We start from the raw sequence: 18,314 nt of genomic DNA on the forward strand, positions 1-18,314 counted from the left end.
CAAGCCAGACCCCCAACCCCATCCCAGCTGAGAATCGCTGTGCTGAGAAAGACCAGAGATGAGTTTGATGGGCATGGGAAAAGGTTGATACATGCTATTTCCTACACTCCCCTTTGCTGCTATTACTGCTCACAAATCCTTTCAGCCTCCTCCGGGGTGACAGCAGCCAAGCTTCTCTCTAGCGCAGACCGGGTCCTCTCAGCTCACTCCGGGCTACACAGCCCCTCCACGCCACTCTCTACCAGCCACCTCCAACCGGGCATGTCATCCATGCAACCAAAACATACCTGCTCTGGCTTCTGAGCTAGGCATGGGGGATACACTGGGAAATAAGAAGTTTGTTCCATTTCTTACCAAGCTTAATCCTTTTCCTGTACCGTACACTACCCTCCCCTTCTTGGCACTACTATCCACCAGGTACTCAAGCCAGAAATCGGCGGGATAGCAGACTCCTGGTCACTCCCTCACGCCGACCTCCCGTTCTCTTCCTTAAACAGCTCTTCTCTCCTGCCTTTCTCTTCATTCCCAGGGTGGAGGCACACTCGGTCCTGATACTGCGGCACCCCTGCACGGCCCCACCTCCCTCCCACACCAGGTGCCTGAGGTCCCTAACAGCAAGCAGCTCTAATGCTGTTAGTCCCCCACTTACCAACTGTGCTGCCTACAGGAGCAAGCCCAGACCCCTCAGCCTCCCCCGTGGCAGCACACACCCCATATGCTCTCCGTTTGTTTTCTGAACTGAATTGGGCTACTGGCCCCGTGCACACGGAGGGGCCCACATCCCACAGTCCACTACTCCTTAAAGGCCACCCTCTCCCAGGCAGAGTCCCCATTTCCTGCCCCTCTCTGCAGCTACGCTGACTGCACTGGGCTGGAAATGTCCGTATCTGCCTGTCCCCCACAGCCCGGCACCCCTCACCAGGAGGCGTATAAATCCAGGCCCTCCCCACAGGATGGTGGAAGGGCACTGGTGGCCACTCACCCTGCGGTTCCGGTTGTGATCCATGGTTTTGAGGTGCTTCTGGATGATCCCAAACTGCATGGGAATGAAGAGGTCACAGGCCGCGCAGTGGGCTGCCTCCACCTTCTTCACGAAATGCTCCATGGCAATTTCTGTAGGGAAGTAGGAGGGAGTTGTCGCTGGTCCCAGTTGCCTGAGACAGACCCAGGAGTTTGGAAAAGACACCAAACTATCTCCACACTTCACCCTGCCACTTCCACATTGGTCTGAGGCTGCTCTCACGGGCCTTCCCTGGAGGAAGAAGGGTGTCGTGACCAGGAGGCAGGGGGGCAGTGGGACGGAAGCTCCTTACCTTGCGTCAGATCCTGGTCTCTGTAGAGCTGCTGGATCAGACCATCAAGGTCTTCCACGGTTTTCCGGAGCTCCTCTGTCTTCTTGGTCTTGTTGGTGACGTACTCCTGCCAGAAATACAAAGGAGAGACCAAGGTTTGTGTGAGCTGCTCTATTTCCCAAGGCAGGGGTGTCCAAACTGCAGCCCACGGGCCAACTGCAGCCCGCAATCCATTGTTAATTGGCCCGCAGCAAATTCCAAAAATATATTTAGTTTACTTAAATAAACCAGGTGAGGCAATATGTACTTCACCTCGAGTGAGTGGCCTGGCTGTTTGTGTATTTTACCACATATGGCCCTTGGTAAAAAACGGTGAAAAAAGTTTGGACACCCCTGTCCTAAGGGGTCTGAGAAGCAAGGAGCAGCTATGCCACTCCAAGGCTCACCTGCAGAAAGTCAGCCGTCTGCTTCGGGAGCTTGGTACCTACATACTTAAAGTGCTCTTTGTGGAACTTGCTATCGAGGTGGCTGGTCATCTCATCCTCATAGAAGGTCCGGTATTTGCAGAGAGAACACACAAACTGGATCCTGCCACGGGAGAGAAATGAGGGGCTGGAGCTTCAAGGGACCCACAAAACAGTGCTGCCGCCTCACCCAACCCAGCTGCAAGCCCTGAAACAGGCCTTGCTCACGGGCCTCTGAAGTGCAGTCCCAGCAGGGGGACAGGCTGGGACGAGTGGGGTCGGGAGTAGAAAGGGACAGAAAGTCTGCAGACTGCAGTTACTGCAACGTAGGGGACAGGGAAGGAGCTCTTCCTTCCCACAGGCAGGAGGCTGAAGCCTGAGGCAGCTGCTGCTGCAACAGGCAAAGAGTCGCTGGATGGTTGCCGGAGGACCTCTCTACCAAGGCTGGGCAGGAGCTTGTGCACTTGGCCCAGCTGGGGACCGGAAGGAAGGATGCCCTGGCGTGAGCCAGGTGGCCCTGAGGTGCAGAGTGGAGTACGCAGTCCCGAGGCAGGGCCCGAAAAGGTGCTGCCATCTTCCTTCTGGGGCCTGGGGGACCGAAAGGCCCAGCCCATCCTCTGCTCAGAGTGCTCGGGGGTGGTGTTGGGAGGGATGGGAGGCAAGCAGGCCTGGGCACCTGCTGCCTCATCTTCCTCTTCCGAGAAGAGACCAGTCTGAGCTGGAAGGAGGGCGCCCGCCCGGCCTGCCAGAGGGCAGCCTGGAGTCACCTGAGCGAGGTGCTCTGTCTGGGCCTGGTGTCCACAGCAGAAGCCCGGGGTCTGGGGCCTGGGCCGGAGCAGGCCGCCGTGGCAAGGGGCGGAGGAGGCCAGCCGCCACCGAGGCCTCGGGGCGGGTCCCTACCTCTGCCGGACGTCCTTATCTGGGCCACGGGGTCAGCTTTGTCTGGAGAGCCCAGGGGCCGGGCGCCGGCGAGGCTGAGGAAGGTCCAGCAAGAGCAAGAGTCTGAGGCGGAGGAGGAGGAGGCAAGCGCCAGTGCGGGAGCCCTGAGGGCAGACAGACCCGACCAAGGGGCGTGAAGGACTCAGCCGCAGAGAGGGCCGGCCTCACAGGGCCGGCGGGCAGGGCAGAGGGCAGGCCCAAGGCTGCCACAGCCCACAGGTGCTGCCATCTCTCCTGGGCACGACGGTGGCCTCTTGGCAGCTAGCTGGGCTGGCACAGGCGCCTTGGACCTTGAGTCTCTGATGAGCTGGCCCCCTCCCGCAGGGGCATCAGGCCCCCAGTGCACCTCGGAGCTCGTGCACCGAGTGACTGAGTGCCGCAGCTTCTGGGCAACGGTGCCGAGCAGTGTTGGGTCTTAGGCCAAAGACGCCAGCGGTCGCCAGGCGGCCGCAGAGGGACAAGGGACGAGTCAGGCCTTGGGAGCTGGGCCTGGCGGGAAGCAGGGTCCATGCACGGCCGAGCAGGTGGTGGCTCCCAAGGGAGGCCAGAGGGTGGTGAGGCGGCAGAGCTATGGCCCTGCTCTCCTGTTGGCAGCCCCACTGCGAGGCAGGCAAAGGGATGGAGGGAAGCTGGTTACCTTTCCACCATGCGGTCTCGCTGCCGCTTCTTCTGCTTGTCCTGACTCTTCTTGCCTGCCTGTAACTTGCGCTTAGTCTGGCCACTCTCATCCTGGGCGCTCAGGGACCCTATGGGAACAGAGGGGCACAATCACTAGCTTGACTCCGCCAGGTCAGGGAAGGCCTGGGGCCTCTGGCTAGAGCACCCGCTGTCTAGTCCAAGGGGTCCATTCTGAGAGCAGGTGTCTGAGCAAAGCCTCTGGCCACGAGCAGACGAGTACCCTGGGCTGAACAGGAAACAGTTGTGGCCGAGGCCCTCAAGAGGGGAGGACACCCGCTGACCCCACCATTCTCCAGGACACCCACATTCTGCAGAGTGGGCCGCGGAGAGGCTGGAAGGCAAAGAGGCTGCCTTGGTGGGAACAACGGCACAAGTTCAAAGGGGCTGGGCGGTGGGATGCGGAGTCTACAGCTGTGACCCCAAAGCTCACATGGTCCTGCCCACCCCTCACCGGGCAACGCGGCAACAGTGGGCTGAGGCTGGATTTACTGTCAGGTACCTGCTGGCGCTCATCACTCGGGTGGGGGGACACGGGCTCCCAACACAGGGGCTGGAGAGGCGCTAAGGGAGAGGACACGCAAACCAGAGCCGTAAAACCTGCACCAAGGGTCCCAGCTCGGACAACAGCCACTGAGACTCGGACTGTACGTTACTGAGGGACCAAGGGCAGGGTGTACCTGGGGTTCCCTCACACTCTGCTTGTTGCCCCACCTGAAGTCAAAACCCATGTTCTAGTCAGGAGCCATTGCCACCCATAGCCTCTGCCTGGAAGAACAGGGGAAGAGCGAGAAGGGGACAGTGGAAGAGGAACCTCCTGCCAGCACATACCCAGCCCTGCAAGGGAGGGCCCAAGCTACCACAACCCTACCTACAGCTGGACCCCTCCCACAATGAGTGCCTGGAAGAGCCACCCCAGCACCCAGGCCACTCAGAAGACTCACCTTTATCTGCGTCCTCTTTGCCATCTTCTTTTTCCTCCTCTTTTCCCTCTTCATCATCTCCTTCCTAACACACGATTTCAAAAATATAACATCAAAGTGTCAAAGCACGTGCAATTGTTTATTAATGGCTCTGCTATGGGCCAGGCGCCTCACATCCTCCCAAGAGCCCTTGCACAGAGGACTCAGACTGCCTCTGGCGGGGCAGCCTGCCCACAGCCTGACTCCCTCTCCCATAGCTCCCCACGTCCGTAGGCGGGTCATGCAGGAGGGTAGGGCTGCCTCAGGCCAGCCTGTGGCCCCTGCGAGAGCCCAGCTCTGTGGCACAGGGGCTCAGGCAGCCTGCTCTTCACCGGCACCCCTGCAGATAGAGCATGCGGGGTCGGGGCCACTTACTGCTCTGGAACCCTTTTCCACAGCGTCTGCACTTTCAGTGCCCTCTGCAGCTTCCCCCTCGGTGCCCTCATCTGGAAGGTGAGAGGAGGCAGGCTCAGCCCAGGAGCCCCAGGGGGCAGGAGGCAGGGGCAGTGGCCAGTGCCCTGGCTCACCGTTGTCAGAATCACTATTGTCTGAGCCGTCGGTCCGGAAGGCTTTGCTATCAGGCTCGTCAGCACTCCCACTCTGCTTTCTCTTCTTCTTCTTGGTCTGGGTGGGAAAGAGGGAGCCAGGTCAGCGTGGGTGAGGCCAGGATCCTTGCTCTGGCCAGCCAGGGGCCAGGAGGGAAGGCCTGCCCCACGCACCCGGAAGTCAGCGGTGCTCCAGGTCTTCCAGGTCCGCCTCATCTGCTTCATGCCATTGCCAAAGCCGAAGCCAAAGCGGGAGCCGCCTGGGAAGGCGCCTCCGCCACGCATGCCCTGGAACATGCCGTACTCGGGGATGATGTTCTGGGAGAAGAGGGAGGGCAGCCGGGAGGCACCAGGCATGCACTGGCCCCGGGCCCCCATGGGGTCTTCCCACATGCGCCCATAGCCTGACGCCATTGGCCGGCCACTCCGGGAGTCCCGGGCCCAGCCCTGAGCCCGTGGGCCAAACGTGTCGCCGCCACGCATGCGAAACTGCTCTCGGTAGGCATCATACTGGCCCTCATAGGCCATTTCCATCTCAGGGTCAAGTTCGCCGTAGTCATAGCCCGACCGGTAAAGGTCACGCTCACTCAGGACGGCCCTCGACTCACAGGCCTCGTAGGAATCATATCTGCAAAGTGACGTGGCAGGAATCAGGGGAAGGCCTCGGCCCCATCGCCCTGGCCATCCCCAAACCTCCCCGTCCTGGGGACAGAAAGCCCTGCTCCAGCACCTGTGCCCCTTGCCGGAGAGGCTCAATGTTCAGAAATGCCAATTAAGAGGCCCCTCAGGAGCAGAGTGCTAGAAGTAGGAAGGGCCCATCAGTGGATGTCCCCAAGACTGTGCTGCAACTCACCTGCCTGGGGACCCTAAGGACAACTGGGATGGAGCAGGTCTCAGGGGCAGAAACATCGCATAGCCCTTAGTCCTTTGGAAACACATACACGTGTCTGTGGCAGCAGCCACTATGCCCAAAGATGCTTCTTGGGGTGTGCAGGGAAGTGGGGAGGGGACAGAGCCGAGCACCCCAGCACCTCCAGCACACGAATGCCTGTCCAATGGGCTGATGACACCCACGAGAAACCCTGGGCAGGTCTCATCCCTCACGGCTGGGGGAACCTCTAAACCCTCCAAAATCCTTCACTACCCAAGAAGAGAAGGGGGACAAAATGGGGAGTGTTTCCCAGGAAAGATACTGCGAGCTTGCCCAGGGGCTAGAAAAAGTGCTCTATCACCTCAACCTGGAGCCCAGGATGGGGTATCAGACCCTATAGAGCAACAGGGAAGGCAGACCAGCCTCCCGCAGGGAGACAGGGCAGCACAGAGAGCTGTGCTAACCGTGGCTCCCTGCAGTCCACAGCCCCCCAGGCCCAGAGCCCACTCGTCTCATGGGCACAGGAAGCAGCCAGTGCTACCCAATCCCTCACCAGTGCTCCCCGGCTCCAGGATGTGGCACGATGGTACATATGCAGTAGTACAGGGTCCACATGGCCACAGAGACAAGAGCCAAGCCCCTCCTTGCCTTTGGCAGCCTTAGTTCCAAGCACTGTACCTGCCAGGAATGAGGGCAGGGAGTGTTTCTGGGGGTTCCCCTCACACTTTTTGTTTGCTACGGAGCCCATGTAAAGAAGTCCCCCTGGCACCCTCTGCTTCCCAGTGGCCCTGCGGTCTCACCTGACCCCACCAGTGCCTGGCCAGGCCCCTTCTCTCTACTCTCCCCCATTAGGCTGCTCCATGCCACTCTGCGCTAGAAATCTACATGCCCCTCTCACTGAAGCCTCTTGCTAGGGCACAGGACCTCCTGGGCCCGCACCAGTTCAGACCGCAACAAACACCTACAAGGTGAGGCTGGGGAGCAGGGCAGGTTTGGGTGCTAGGTCCAGCTCCACCACTTACTCCTGGGCGCCTTCAGGCAAGGGTGTGACCCGCCTGCGCCTCATGTTCCCCATCTGCAGAAAGAGGACGGTGACAGTTCTTCACAGGGCACTTCCAAGGCTCAACAGGCGCACATTTGCCAGGCACTGAAGAGCAGCCAGGAAGTGTCCTAGGGCAGGACCTGTCCCTTATGTGGAGATAGCCCAGCCCATTGTGATCAGCCCCAAAGGCTCATCCCACTCTGCACACTCAACCCAACCTGTCCTGCCCTGACAGCGGGCAGGATGCCAAGTCTCGTGCGAACTCCAAATGGCTGTCTCCAGAGGGAAGGGCCACTTAACACTCTGCTCCTAAGAGGCATTTGGAGGGTCCAGGGAAGCCAGCCCAGTCTGGGCTTGTTCTTCCCCCTACAAGCAGGGGGGGGAGGCTGGCCGTTAGGCCATGGAATGAGGGGGGACAAAAGTCAGAGAAAGGACGCGCACTAGACCCCAGCAGAGTCTCTGAGAGTCCCAGCAACAGATAAAGGAGGGAGAAAACAGACAGGAAGATGATTCAGAGAGGGAGAAGCCAGCAGGCAAGAGGTGGGAGGTGCCTCCGCCGAGCCTCAGCCCCAGGCAGGCAGCCACTCACCTTTCTCCACCTGAGCCGTACACACTTCCTTGTATCATGTCTGTTTCCAAGTGCGGCACCAAGTGCTGGTTAATTCTGGACAAAACGGAATCGGCACTGGCGCTACCTGCAGCACTAGAGTTTGCATTTGTCTCAGAGCTAGGCATTTCCCAAGAGTTTGAAGTGGCCATACCGTACCCATAGTTGGTGGTGTTATCCTGGCCATAGCCATAGCCGTAACCATAGTTCTCGTAGCCTGCAATGAGAGACACAGGAAGAGATGGCGGGGGTAGGGAGAAGAGGGGCAGAGACAGAGACAAGGACGTTTTCTATCACAGAGACAAGTTGCGGACCCTCGCCACCCGAGGCTGGGTGGGCCCTAGCTCTCCCGATGAGGCCTTGTGTGAATGAGTAGCCAGCCCAGAGCCCCTAAAGTAATCACCCCAACACCCAGGGCCAAACTGGACAGTGGCAGAAACACATCAGTTCAATACCAAGGGAGGGGGAGCAATCATGAGAATCATACTTGCCTCTGTTTGCCCCAGAGTTCCAAGTTCCATATCCTAAAAAAGTAAAAGGATAATTATACCTATAACTGCTTACGAGAGTTTAATTCAGGCACAAAAGAAGACAATGACTCCCAGTATCTGACTGGCTGCAGGAGACTGAACCTGCCCTGAGCTGAGAAGCCTGGAGCTGGCGAGCACCATGTAAATGGTGCAGGCCACTTGCTGCCCTGGTGCTCCACCTTCTGTGGCTTGGACCATCTACTATTCGAGGAACTTCCCCTTCACAAGATCCTCGAGAGCTAAGGAATTTGGCTCCTAGATTCCTCCCTTGAAGAGCCAAAATTAGATTACCCCCAATCCTATGAGAGCCTCAACACAGACTCTGCTGTACAAGAAGCTCAGCACAGAACCCTCATCCACTCTGAAGACATGTCACTCAACTCGCCCAATAAAGCCCTCTGGAGCCGAGAAACTGACCACCCTATTATCGCAAATGTCAGCTTTAACAAGAAGGGTCACCAAGCCCTTGAATTCTGTGAGTTGTGCTGGACATCAGCAGAAAGAAGGACAAGACACAACTCTGGATTATAAATTAATATGCTCTGGAGTTGAAAGAGCACATGAGAAAATTTCATTCCTTCAGGAACACACAGCCACTGAGAAGTGAAGAAATGCAGAGTTAAGTGAGTCAAGCAGACACGCTTCCTTCCCAGGAGAGCCCATGAGAACAGGAGACCACCTTCCTAGTGTCTCTGGTGGGAGCCCAGAAGCATCTCCTACTCCCGGTTCTCTCTGCCCTGTAAACAGTCCATGCTCATCCCAGGGCAAGACCAAAGCTTCGTGAGACAAGAGGATGATACACGGCAGAATCCAACCACAGAGGAGCAAGAGTGCACACAATGAGAAGGTGAACCAGGGAGAACAGGGAGCAGGCCGAGGTTCTCCTCAATCCAGCACACGAACAGAATGGCAGGCATCAAAAACCCGCGAAGGACTTTAATGACCACTACAATGAATGAACACGGGCGCAAGAGAGCTCACAAAGCAAAACTTCTCTACGTCTGGGGAAAGCAAAGCAGAGGCTTCTCATTCATTTGTTCAGTCAGCAACTATCATCCGGAGCAAAGAGCGCAGAGGCTGGCAGGTCTGGCCACTACTCAGGCCTGGAGCACTGCATGTGAAAGGAGAGACACCACTAACCAGCGAGCAGCAAGACAGCCAGGAGGAGGGAATCACGAGGGACGGGCAAGAAGAGAAGCTGGCAGAGTCACACAAGGAATAATGCACACTTAGCCCTGGTAGCTAACAAGGGCCTGGCCACGTAGCTGTTTGCACGAGGACAGTGGACACTACTCAAAAGGAGACAGCACTGGGAGGCAAAGGAAGACCCATCTGGGTTCTGCGTGTGAGACTAGAATATGGTGCCCTGTGGTTCAACTGCTGAGGGCCCAGCAGAACAGCTAGGAAGCACAAGGGAAGGAAGCAGGAGTGGGCACTGGCTACTATGACAGGCTGAGACGAGCATTCCCTATGTGCTATTTGCTATGCTTGGAGCAACCCAGACTCCCTGATGGGCTCCCCAGCTGGGTCCCTTCAAGGGAAGCCTTTGTCTATACTATGGCATTTGGGGGCTCCTAAGACCTGCCCCTTCCAAAAGAACATCCAAACGTCCATCCCCAGAAAAGGTGAGACCATGGCTGACAAAGGGAATTTTTTAGTACAATTTTTTTTTTTTTAAAAAAGAAAAGAAACAAACACAAGAAAAGGAGATGGTCATAGTAAGCAATACTTATAGAGCAAAAATAAATACTCAGTGAACTATCTCATGGAGGCATCAAAAGAGAATCTATTAAGCTTTATGTAGCACAAAGAAATGCTTCTAACAGTAAGCAAAATAAAGCAGGATACACAATTCTATCCACCTATAAATTATTCAATCACCTAAGATAGGCATGTTGATGGTTTTTCAAAATGTTATTTAAATGTTATTATATTTTTCTTGCAGTTTAAGCCAGAAGGAAAAAACACAACTGTCCCTATTCTTTCACAACATGATTGTCTACATAAATACTGAAGTGTAAGTGTAACAAAATAGGATCTCTGTGTTTGAAACTACGAAATATTAATGAAAGAAATCAAAGATCTAAATAAATGGAGTATTATGGATTGGAAGACTTAATATTGTTAAGATGTGAATTCCCCCAAACTAATCTATAGTTTCAAGGCCATCCTCCTCAAAATCTCAGCAGGAATTTTTATGGAAATGGACAAACTGATTCTAAAATTTATATGCAAAAGCAAAGGAACTAGACTATCCAAGTCAATTCTGGAAAAAGAACAAACCTGAAGGACTCACATTAACTGATTCAAGACTCACTACATAGTAATCAAGAAAGTGTGGTACTGGAGAAAATGTAGACACGTAAGTCAATGGAACAGAATTACAACCCAGTAACAGACCCACACATGTATGTTCTATTGATTTTCAACAAAGGTGAAAAAGAATCTTGACTTATACTGCACACCTTGTAGAAATAGCAACACAAAATGGATCACAAAATAAATGTAAAATGTAAAAACTATGAAGCCCCTAAAAGAAAACTTAGAAGAAAATCTTTGTGACCTTGGGTTAGATATAAATTTCTTAGACACAACTCCAAAATCACAATCTATTAAGACTGGTAAATTGGAATTCATCAAAATGAAGAACTTGTGTTCTTCAAAAGATACTGACTGACAAAAGAATAAAGAGATAAGCCACAGTCTAGGAGAAAATATTTGCAAATGGCGTATCTGATGCTTGGACCCAGAATATGTAAACCAGAGGGAAAATAATTCAAAAAAGACTTGCAATTTGGTACATTAGATTAAAAGGAATGAGGCAGGGAGGGCAGGAGAGGGGAGCCATGCAAATCAAGTTTCTCCTCACTTATGAAATACCTGATACCTCTACTCAATTTCAAAACATGTTTTTTTACCCTCTCCCCCCAACTCCGAGTCAAGCCATTGTTCTCAGTCTAGTTGTGGAGGGCGCAGCTCACTGGCCCATGTGGGAATCGAACCAGCGACTTCGGTGTTATGAGCACAGCGCTCCAACCACCTGAGCCACCCAGCTGCCCCAATTTCAAAACATTCTAAGTATCCCTCTCCCACAGAGACTAGCTGCTAATACTTCCAGGAATTTACTTATGTCCATTTACTCGGTAATTTCTAAGTGAATGTCACATGTAGGTCCAGTCTTTCCCCAGACCTTGGTAGTAAAACAAATTACCCATCTCAGCAACTAAAGCATTATCCTTATTAATTCCAAAGAGGGTCACAGACCATGGAAATACCAGCTTTATTAGCAGTGACGCCCGCCAAAGCACGCCGACACAATATGTATGACTCCATCGGGGTCATACTGAATTAGATTTAGTGTGCGACTATCCACACTTGAGAAATCAATCAGAGATTTTCCCTCAACCCTACGTGCGAGGAGCTGCATGGCTTGAGACACGCTGACATCTCTAAAAGCCTGCGACATTCAGACAGGGAGCCTCTCTAGCGCTGCCTGTCTATGCACTACCCTGGGGCTTCGTTAACCGTTTGGTTTCTGCTCAGATCAATCCTTGGTACTTTGATTGGCCGCTCTCCTTCCCAGGCCCTCAATAAGAGTTTCTGAAGCCAGACCTTTGTCACAGACTTCTAACAAAATGGTAAAGTGTTAAAGGAACCAATTTCCGGCCCCAAGAACTCCAGCTTGCTCAAAAACACAGACATCTCTCCCGTGATTGCCTCCAAGGAGAGCCCCGGCTACTTTAACAGCCCACCACATCATTTTGTACAAATTTGATTTAGAAAAGTGAGACAGGGTGACAGCAATGCCAGAGGCAAGAAGACACCAGACTGCTCTGCCACTAGAAGGAAGACCACTCACGGGTGCTCTGATTCCCAGGAGCCCACACTTACCATAATCACAGGTGGGCTGAGCGCTGCTGTCTGAGTACGTTGACTGCAAAGTGGTTTCAGACCCCTGGACAAAGCCTAAACAAATGCATAGAGTGGTTAATTTCCCCAAAAAAGCCACATGATGATGACCTAAGACTACTGTTTACGTAGACTGGCGGGCAAGCCCTCACCTCACTGGAAAGCCACCAAAAACTCTAGCTTCTGAACACTTTAATTATACCTCTAGAACCTATTAACCAATGGAAAGGCAGGCTATGTTTAACTTGCTACATCAGAAGAACTGGATAAAAATTGTCAAATACTTAAAACCAGTAACATATTTTGATAAATGAGTACTCAAATTATCATTCAGTTAAATGAGGGAAATACTTATATCAAATCACTGATATATTGGAGGTGAGCCACCTCCAATTCAAATAAAGATAGGGTTACTTTTGAACAATGTTAAGACAATAATACCCCTTTTCTTCCCCCCAAATCTAAAACCCAAACTGCTTTGTATTTTTCAGTTTTCCCATTAAAATGTATGTATTCAATTACCTCTTAAACGTAATTACTTAGGTCAGCATGTTTATATGGAATAAATATTATATACAACATACGGGTATTATTTCCTATTTTCTCAACTCTCAAGCTATTTCTCAACTTAAAATGAGTTAGTACCAAGGAAGGAAAACTTGAACCTCTATCAGGAACTACTGCTCTTAAATGCTGGTTGTAACAGACTATGATGAACCCCAACACTTCTTTAAACCTACATTTAAAAATTTTTTTTAACGATTTACCCATAGCGCTAAAATTATGATAGACACCGTCAGAGGCAATATTTGCCTATCTATTCCCATCAGAGTCAACTCATGCCCTAAAAACGAAAGCCAGTGCCTCCAATAACTGATTTACAACAGAAGCACATACCAACTGCCTTCCCCTAGGTGGGGATTCGTCTCTTTGTTGACAGTCTCTAGTTCATCTCTTAAAACCGCAGCAAAAGATGACAGCAACCGCAGCCAACACTGAACAAGTGTTTCCACTACCGGGTGCTAGGAGCTTTACCTGCATTATTTCATTCCATCCTCACCACAGTCAACAAAGGGGCCAGGGCCAAGATCCCTGACCCTGCAATTCCATAGTCCAAAGAGGTCTGCCAACGAAGTGTTCTCCTCAAATGTGGTACAACACTCATTTGGGGGCAAAACGGACCTCTTGAGGACAATTACAGTCTTTCTTTACCCCCCTTGGTACAGAAATAATACATTCATTAATAATCAGCAGGTGCTGGCCCAGATCCTGGTACGGGTGCTGTGGAATCTCCTCCTTTCAAGCCAGAATTCCAAAACACGCCCAGCTCCAACAGTTTCAAACAAGGATCAGTGGAGCCCCGCTTCATCTTTAATTCCCAGAGCAGGAAAATGAGAAGAGGCGTTGGGGAAGGAGAAAGCCGAAAGTATACAAACCCAACCTTCTTCACCTTCCCTATTTAAACAGGGCAAATTCAAATGGATTCCCTCCAGGGACCCAGTCTTCCAGAGATGCCTAAATTCTAAGCATTGATGATTAACTGTCCACAAGAAACACTGAAAGCATTCTTCAGATGGCTCATCCATGAGGAAGCTTCGCGGGCTAAAAAAGTACCCTAACACTTTTCTCCACTGTTTGTTCAACTAGTCTCTAGAAACTACATGTTCAGCAATCGACAGCAAAATGGCCCCAGACTTTAAGTAATATGGTTTGTAAATACTGCAGCTGTAACTGGAACCTACCACACGCTGACAAGAATACATCGTGGAGCACAGAATAAAGCTGCAGAGCAAAAGCTCTGTCTCGGGGGAGGGGGGCCCTGGTTCTTTCTTCTCTGGGAAAAAGGAAAGACAATCCGTCCAACGTTCCGAGCTCAATGGCCACCTGCTCGTTCTCCCCACATTCACATTCACATTCTGCTCCACATAGGGCAGGGCCTTCTGTAGCCTGTTACGCTCCAATTAAGAGTAAAGCCTTTCTGGTTGGCTTCATGAAGCATTTTCTTCTCGGTTTGATTTACCAGCCTGATCAGCTCTGAGTGAAAGAAATAAAATAAGCAAAATTTCGGTCCTGTAAAGCTAAAGGTCAGACCATGGATTTAGGATAACTACGCGTCACAGCCTCTCCCTCTTGGCCAGCCTCTCTGACATCTTTTCCCCACAAAAATACACCAAGCTTCTCAGTTTTATTCTTTTCCTTCTTTGTCTGAAAGGGGACACTCTCTGGTAGTCACCAGCCTGCAAGATGGCCTCTAATGCTTCTTGCCTCCTGACATTACGTTGTCCCTTCCCAAACTGATAGAGGTAGCCAGTGTAACCAATAAGAGATTGTAGAAATGACTGAGTGTGACTTCCGAGGCTTCCCCTTTGTTCTCTCTCAGATCGTTCACTCTGGGAGAGACGCGCCGCCATGTTGCGAGGACCCTCCAGCAGGCCTGCGGACAGGTCCACATGGTGAGGAGCCAACAGCGCATCAACCGACCGACCGGTCATGTAAGTTTGCGTCACCTTGGAGGTGGGTCCTTCAGGTCCAGTCAATCCTACAGATGACTACAGTCCGACTAACACGCAAACTGTGACCTCATGAGAGATCCCAAGCCAGAACCGTCCAGCTAAAACCACTTGTGTGTTCCTAGCTCACAGAAACCGGGAGGCAACAAACGTTCCTATAAAAAGATGGGTAGCATTTCAGACCTTTGTTTGAAGGCCTGATTCTGTATTTTTCTGTCCAGTGTTTCCACTGGATCATCTTTCCCCTCAGTGCCAGACATGGAGACTCCTTTCCTAAGTACATACAAACTAACGAGGTTCAAAAGCTGGACAAGTTATCAGAAAGATAGATTATTTTCATCACTTTCTACCAGTAATGGTAACATTTGCTTCACAGCCTCCAAGAACTTCTCCTTAAATTAGGCAAAATAGTTGTCTGAGATGTGACTTAAAATGCCTTTGACTTTAGTGGTCTGCTTCTTAAAAAGGAAAGGCTTTATAAAGCTACTGTGGTTTCCAGTTGATCAAGATCAAGGAAAAACTAATCATTACCTCATTAGCTTGGCTACCTCAGGGCCCATTCAAATCCAGAATGACAGCCTACGAGATCTGGAGTTGAAATTCAGACTTAGCCATTAGTGACCGCTAACTCAGTTTCCTTGCCTATAAATATGAATGCTCCATTAGTAAGTTACCCCACAGAACCCAACCATTCATCTGCTGGTTTCTTCAGTAATCTTGCCCCGAAAAACCATAGAACTGTCTTCCAGTTCTCCGTACGACTTGGTAAGAAGGATTACATCTCAATTCCAGAGATGCCAGTAACAACCCTTTCCTCCTGAACCAGGAAAGTTACAGAAAGGCTAGGGCAGGGTGCAGCCCAACCTTGGTACTCCTGATTTACTTCTGAGCCCGATAATTCTCTGCGGTGGGGGCCTGTCTTGTGCACCGTAGGATGTTCAGCAACATTCCTGACCTCCACCCCCTGGATGACAGGAGATCCCCACCCAACCAGATGTGACAACCAAAAATGTCTCCAAACATTGCCAAATGTCCCCTGAGAAGCAGAACTGCCCAGGTTGAAAACCACTAGTCTAAAGGATGGTTGCTTGGAAAACTGGGGTTCCTGCCAAGCTCCCGACCTGGGAGCCAGAGGAGCACAACCTGGCAGGGCCTCCTCGCCTAGGCCAACATAAAGCAGCCGGTCGCAGCCCCAGCGTCTCGGGTTCCACTCTCAGCCCCAAACACTTGCAGGAGAAGGTGGGTTACCAGGCAACCACACAAGTTCGGCCTAATACCCTCATCAAAGAGGGAGGCCTTCTCCATGGCTCCCGACTGAGCAGCCTCACTGGTCACCGCCAAGGCCGACACAGCAGTTCCATTCATCCAGGGATCTTCACAGTCACCCGGACACATCCCAGGCAGCCTCTCCGCACTCACCCCCCCCGCCCCTTGTTCAAGCCTCCCTGGAACATTTTCCAAGGTGCCAGGCAGCGCCTGCCCCCGGGCGTTTCTGTCCGGGGCTCCCTGGGCCAGACATCCTTACGTCTCTTACTCTACTCCCGTCTCTGCTCGACCATCACCTCTTTAGAGCGCTCCAACCCCCCCCCACGTAACACAACCACCCCCTTGGGGTCCCGGCCACCCCACAAGGTACCCCAGGTTCACTGCCCTGCCGACTGCGGTCTGCCCGGGCCTATCAACTGCTCGAAGAGTTCTCGCCGGTGTCCCAGGGTCCACTCAGCCCCCGACACGACGAACGTGACCGATGGTGAACGAATCACCAGGGAAGCCCGGCTCTTCCTCGCAAGGCTCAGGCTCAGCCCCTCCGGGCCCAGGGCGCCCCGCTCGGCACCAACCCTCCCAACACCTACTCCTCGCCCTGGGGCCTGACGCGCCTCCCAGCCCGGGGCCGGCACGGGGCGAGGTGGGCTGCGGCACCTTGCAGGGACCCTGCGCGGGGGACGGTGCCGCAAAGGCGGCGGCAGGCGAGCCCGCCGGCGGACAGGAAGGGCCGAGGCCTGAGGAAAAGGCACCTGAGGCGTCCGAGGAGGCCAGGCCGGGGTGGAGGTGTTGGCAGGAGAGACGTCGAGCGCCGAGGGCGGGGCCCGCGGACACCGGCGACAGAAGCCGAGACCTCGGGTGGCCGTGACACGAGTGTGCAAGCACAGAGCACTGAGGAGCCGAGGGGCGCGAACCTGAGGCCACCGGCCCGCGGCGCCATTTTGTGACCGCAACAGAGGACAGTGTCCAGGCCCCGGTGAAGGCGCGGGTGAGCGGGGCGCGACCCGGGCACGCCCCTGTTCCTCCCCACCCGGAGCTCAATCCCTAACCCCGCCGGTCCCACCTGTGTAGCTCATGGCAGCAGCGAACACTGCACCCGTGGACTCCGGTAGCTGCTCCGTCCGTCCGATGCTGCGATAGCTGCCACAATCCCCCGGGCCCTTTCTACACACAACCGAGCCCCGCCTCCCGACCGCATTGGCTCGCGCCGGGTTCTGGCTTCACATCTATTGGGCCATCATGTTGTCTATCTCGGAGCATCCCCATACGAATGGTTAGGGATGATGCCAATCTAATGAGAGCCCCGCCCTGATCCCGCCTCCTGTTATACCAAGACGGCGATAATTGGCTAAAAGAAGGAGGTGGAGTTCGAAGGGGCGGAATTATGCACTACGGAGAGACCTGAGGTTCAAGCGCGGCCGGCTGGGAGGAGGGCCTGTGCCCAGAAGGCCCGCCAGAGGGAGCCGGATCTGCAGCGCAGGGAACCACTCCAACCCCGGCTCGGCCACCGGGGTGCTGTGCCGACCTGGGCTGTTTCTTTTTTTGTTTGTTTTACTTTTTAAATTTTCCTTTTGTGCTACGTTTCTAACGTCTCTGGCTTTAAGCTCCAAAATGAACACGGTAAAACCATGTTGGAATGAAAATTAAAACTACTCTCCACACAAAATGCTGAATCTCACGTTCAAACCTGAGATAATGTATGCAAAGAAATCAGTCCAATGCCGAGTACACTAGATAAATGTTATGTTTTGTGATTAATGGTTACATAATAACATGTTATATAGCATGTTTATATAATATATTTAATAAATATGTGTTGTTCATAATCTCAAATGCTCCTTCATACCTGCAAGGATCTTTTCTTAAAAAATAAGAAAACGAAGACTTGGAGTTATTAATTTTTCAAGAGTCTTAACACTTAAGTGTTAAAGCTGGGACGCCCCTTCTAAAACCCTCTTGGTTCTTTCCGGACTTGTAGAGATCCTGCAGTGGCCCAGCCAGGCTCCAGCCCGCCCTCAGCACCCTCCCTGGATGTTTGGAATCCACTGTCAGACACGTCTCATAACTTCTAAGAGATTACTTGACAGAGCTGCAGACACTGAAAATGGTAAAGTGGGTTTGTGAAAACTCATCAAGCTATACAATTACATGCACACTTTTCTGTTTTACTTAAATGTTTGTTTTAAAGCATGCTGGTTTATATTAGAGAAGTGTCAATTTCTTAAGGTGCGATAATGACCAACTATTAAGAGATTAATTGATCTGATGACCAGGATGTGCTTCACCATAATTCAGGTAAGGAAGGGGGAGGAGGGAGTGGAGGGGTTATAGCTGAAACAGCTCAAGAGATTGGTCATGAGTTAACAATTGATTAGTAGATGAGGATTCATTGTACTATTCTTTTGTAGGGTTGGAATTCTCCACAAAATGTTAGAACACCATCCCCCAAAATGAGGCTTCTAGAGAACTTGCTGTCATGTGGGACATGGCTTACGATGCATTGAGAAACTCCATCTATGAAGCACATAAAACTGATCCATGTCACTACAGTTTTGGGGCTCATTTGTGTCACCCTCAGGGATATCTGCCTGCCTGTCCTCCAAATTAAAGCAATCCCCTGGATACTTCTGGGAAGCTTCCTTCATGGCACGTACCACAGCCATTTTACCCTCATTTGATGATTTTAACATCCAACCCTCTGCTTC

The 18,314-nt window shown here is 52.4% G+C and overlaps 1 protein-coding gene across 5 annotated transcripts in view; it reads right to left on the reverse strand.

Annotated features, from left to right (window-relative positions):
• AKAP8L (A-kinase anchoring protein 8 like) overlaps positions 1-16,807 on the reverse strand; it is a 29,880-nt gene extending 13,073 nt beyond the window's left edge. For 2 of the 5 annotated variants that reach the window (XM_081077039.1, XM_081077038.1), the window contains exons 1-13: positions 16,673-16,786; positions 11,819-11,893; positions 7,889-7,921; positions 7,557-7,614; positions 7,380-7,454; positions 5,052-5,505; positions 4,860-4,956; positions 4,708-4,778; positions 4,315-4,378; positions 3,333-3,441; positions 1,739-1,880; positions 1,314-1,419; positions 983-1,113 (exon numbers count right to left, since the gene is read on the reverse strand). In XM_081077039.1, the coding sequence (XP_080933165.1) occupies positions 983-1,113; positions 1,314-1,419; positions 1,739-1,880; positions 3,333-3,441; positions 4,315-4,378; positions 4,708-4,778; positions 4,860-4,956; positions 5,052-5,505; positions 7,380-7,454; positions 7,557-7,614; positions 7,889-7,921; positions 11,819-11,893; positions 16,673-16,685 (1,428 nt within the window). In that variant the 5' untranslated portion in view covers positions 16,686-16,786. The other 3 variants (XM_081077037.1, XM_081077040.1, XM_081077041.1) reach the window with 3 other exon arrangements.
• Positions 16,808-18,314: the final 1,507 nt, after the last annotated feature.

This window comes from Rhinolophus hipposideros, assembly GCF_964194185.1.
Source record: "Rhinolophus hipposideros genome assembly, chromosome: 16".
Taxonomy (NCBI): Eukaryota; Metazoa; Chordata; class Mammalia; order Chiroptera; family Rhinolophidae; genus Rhinolophus; species Rhinolophus hipposideros.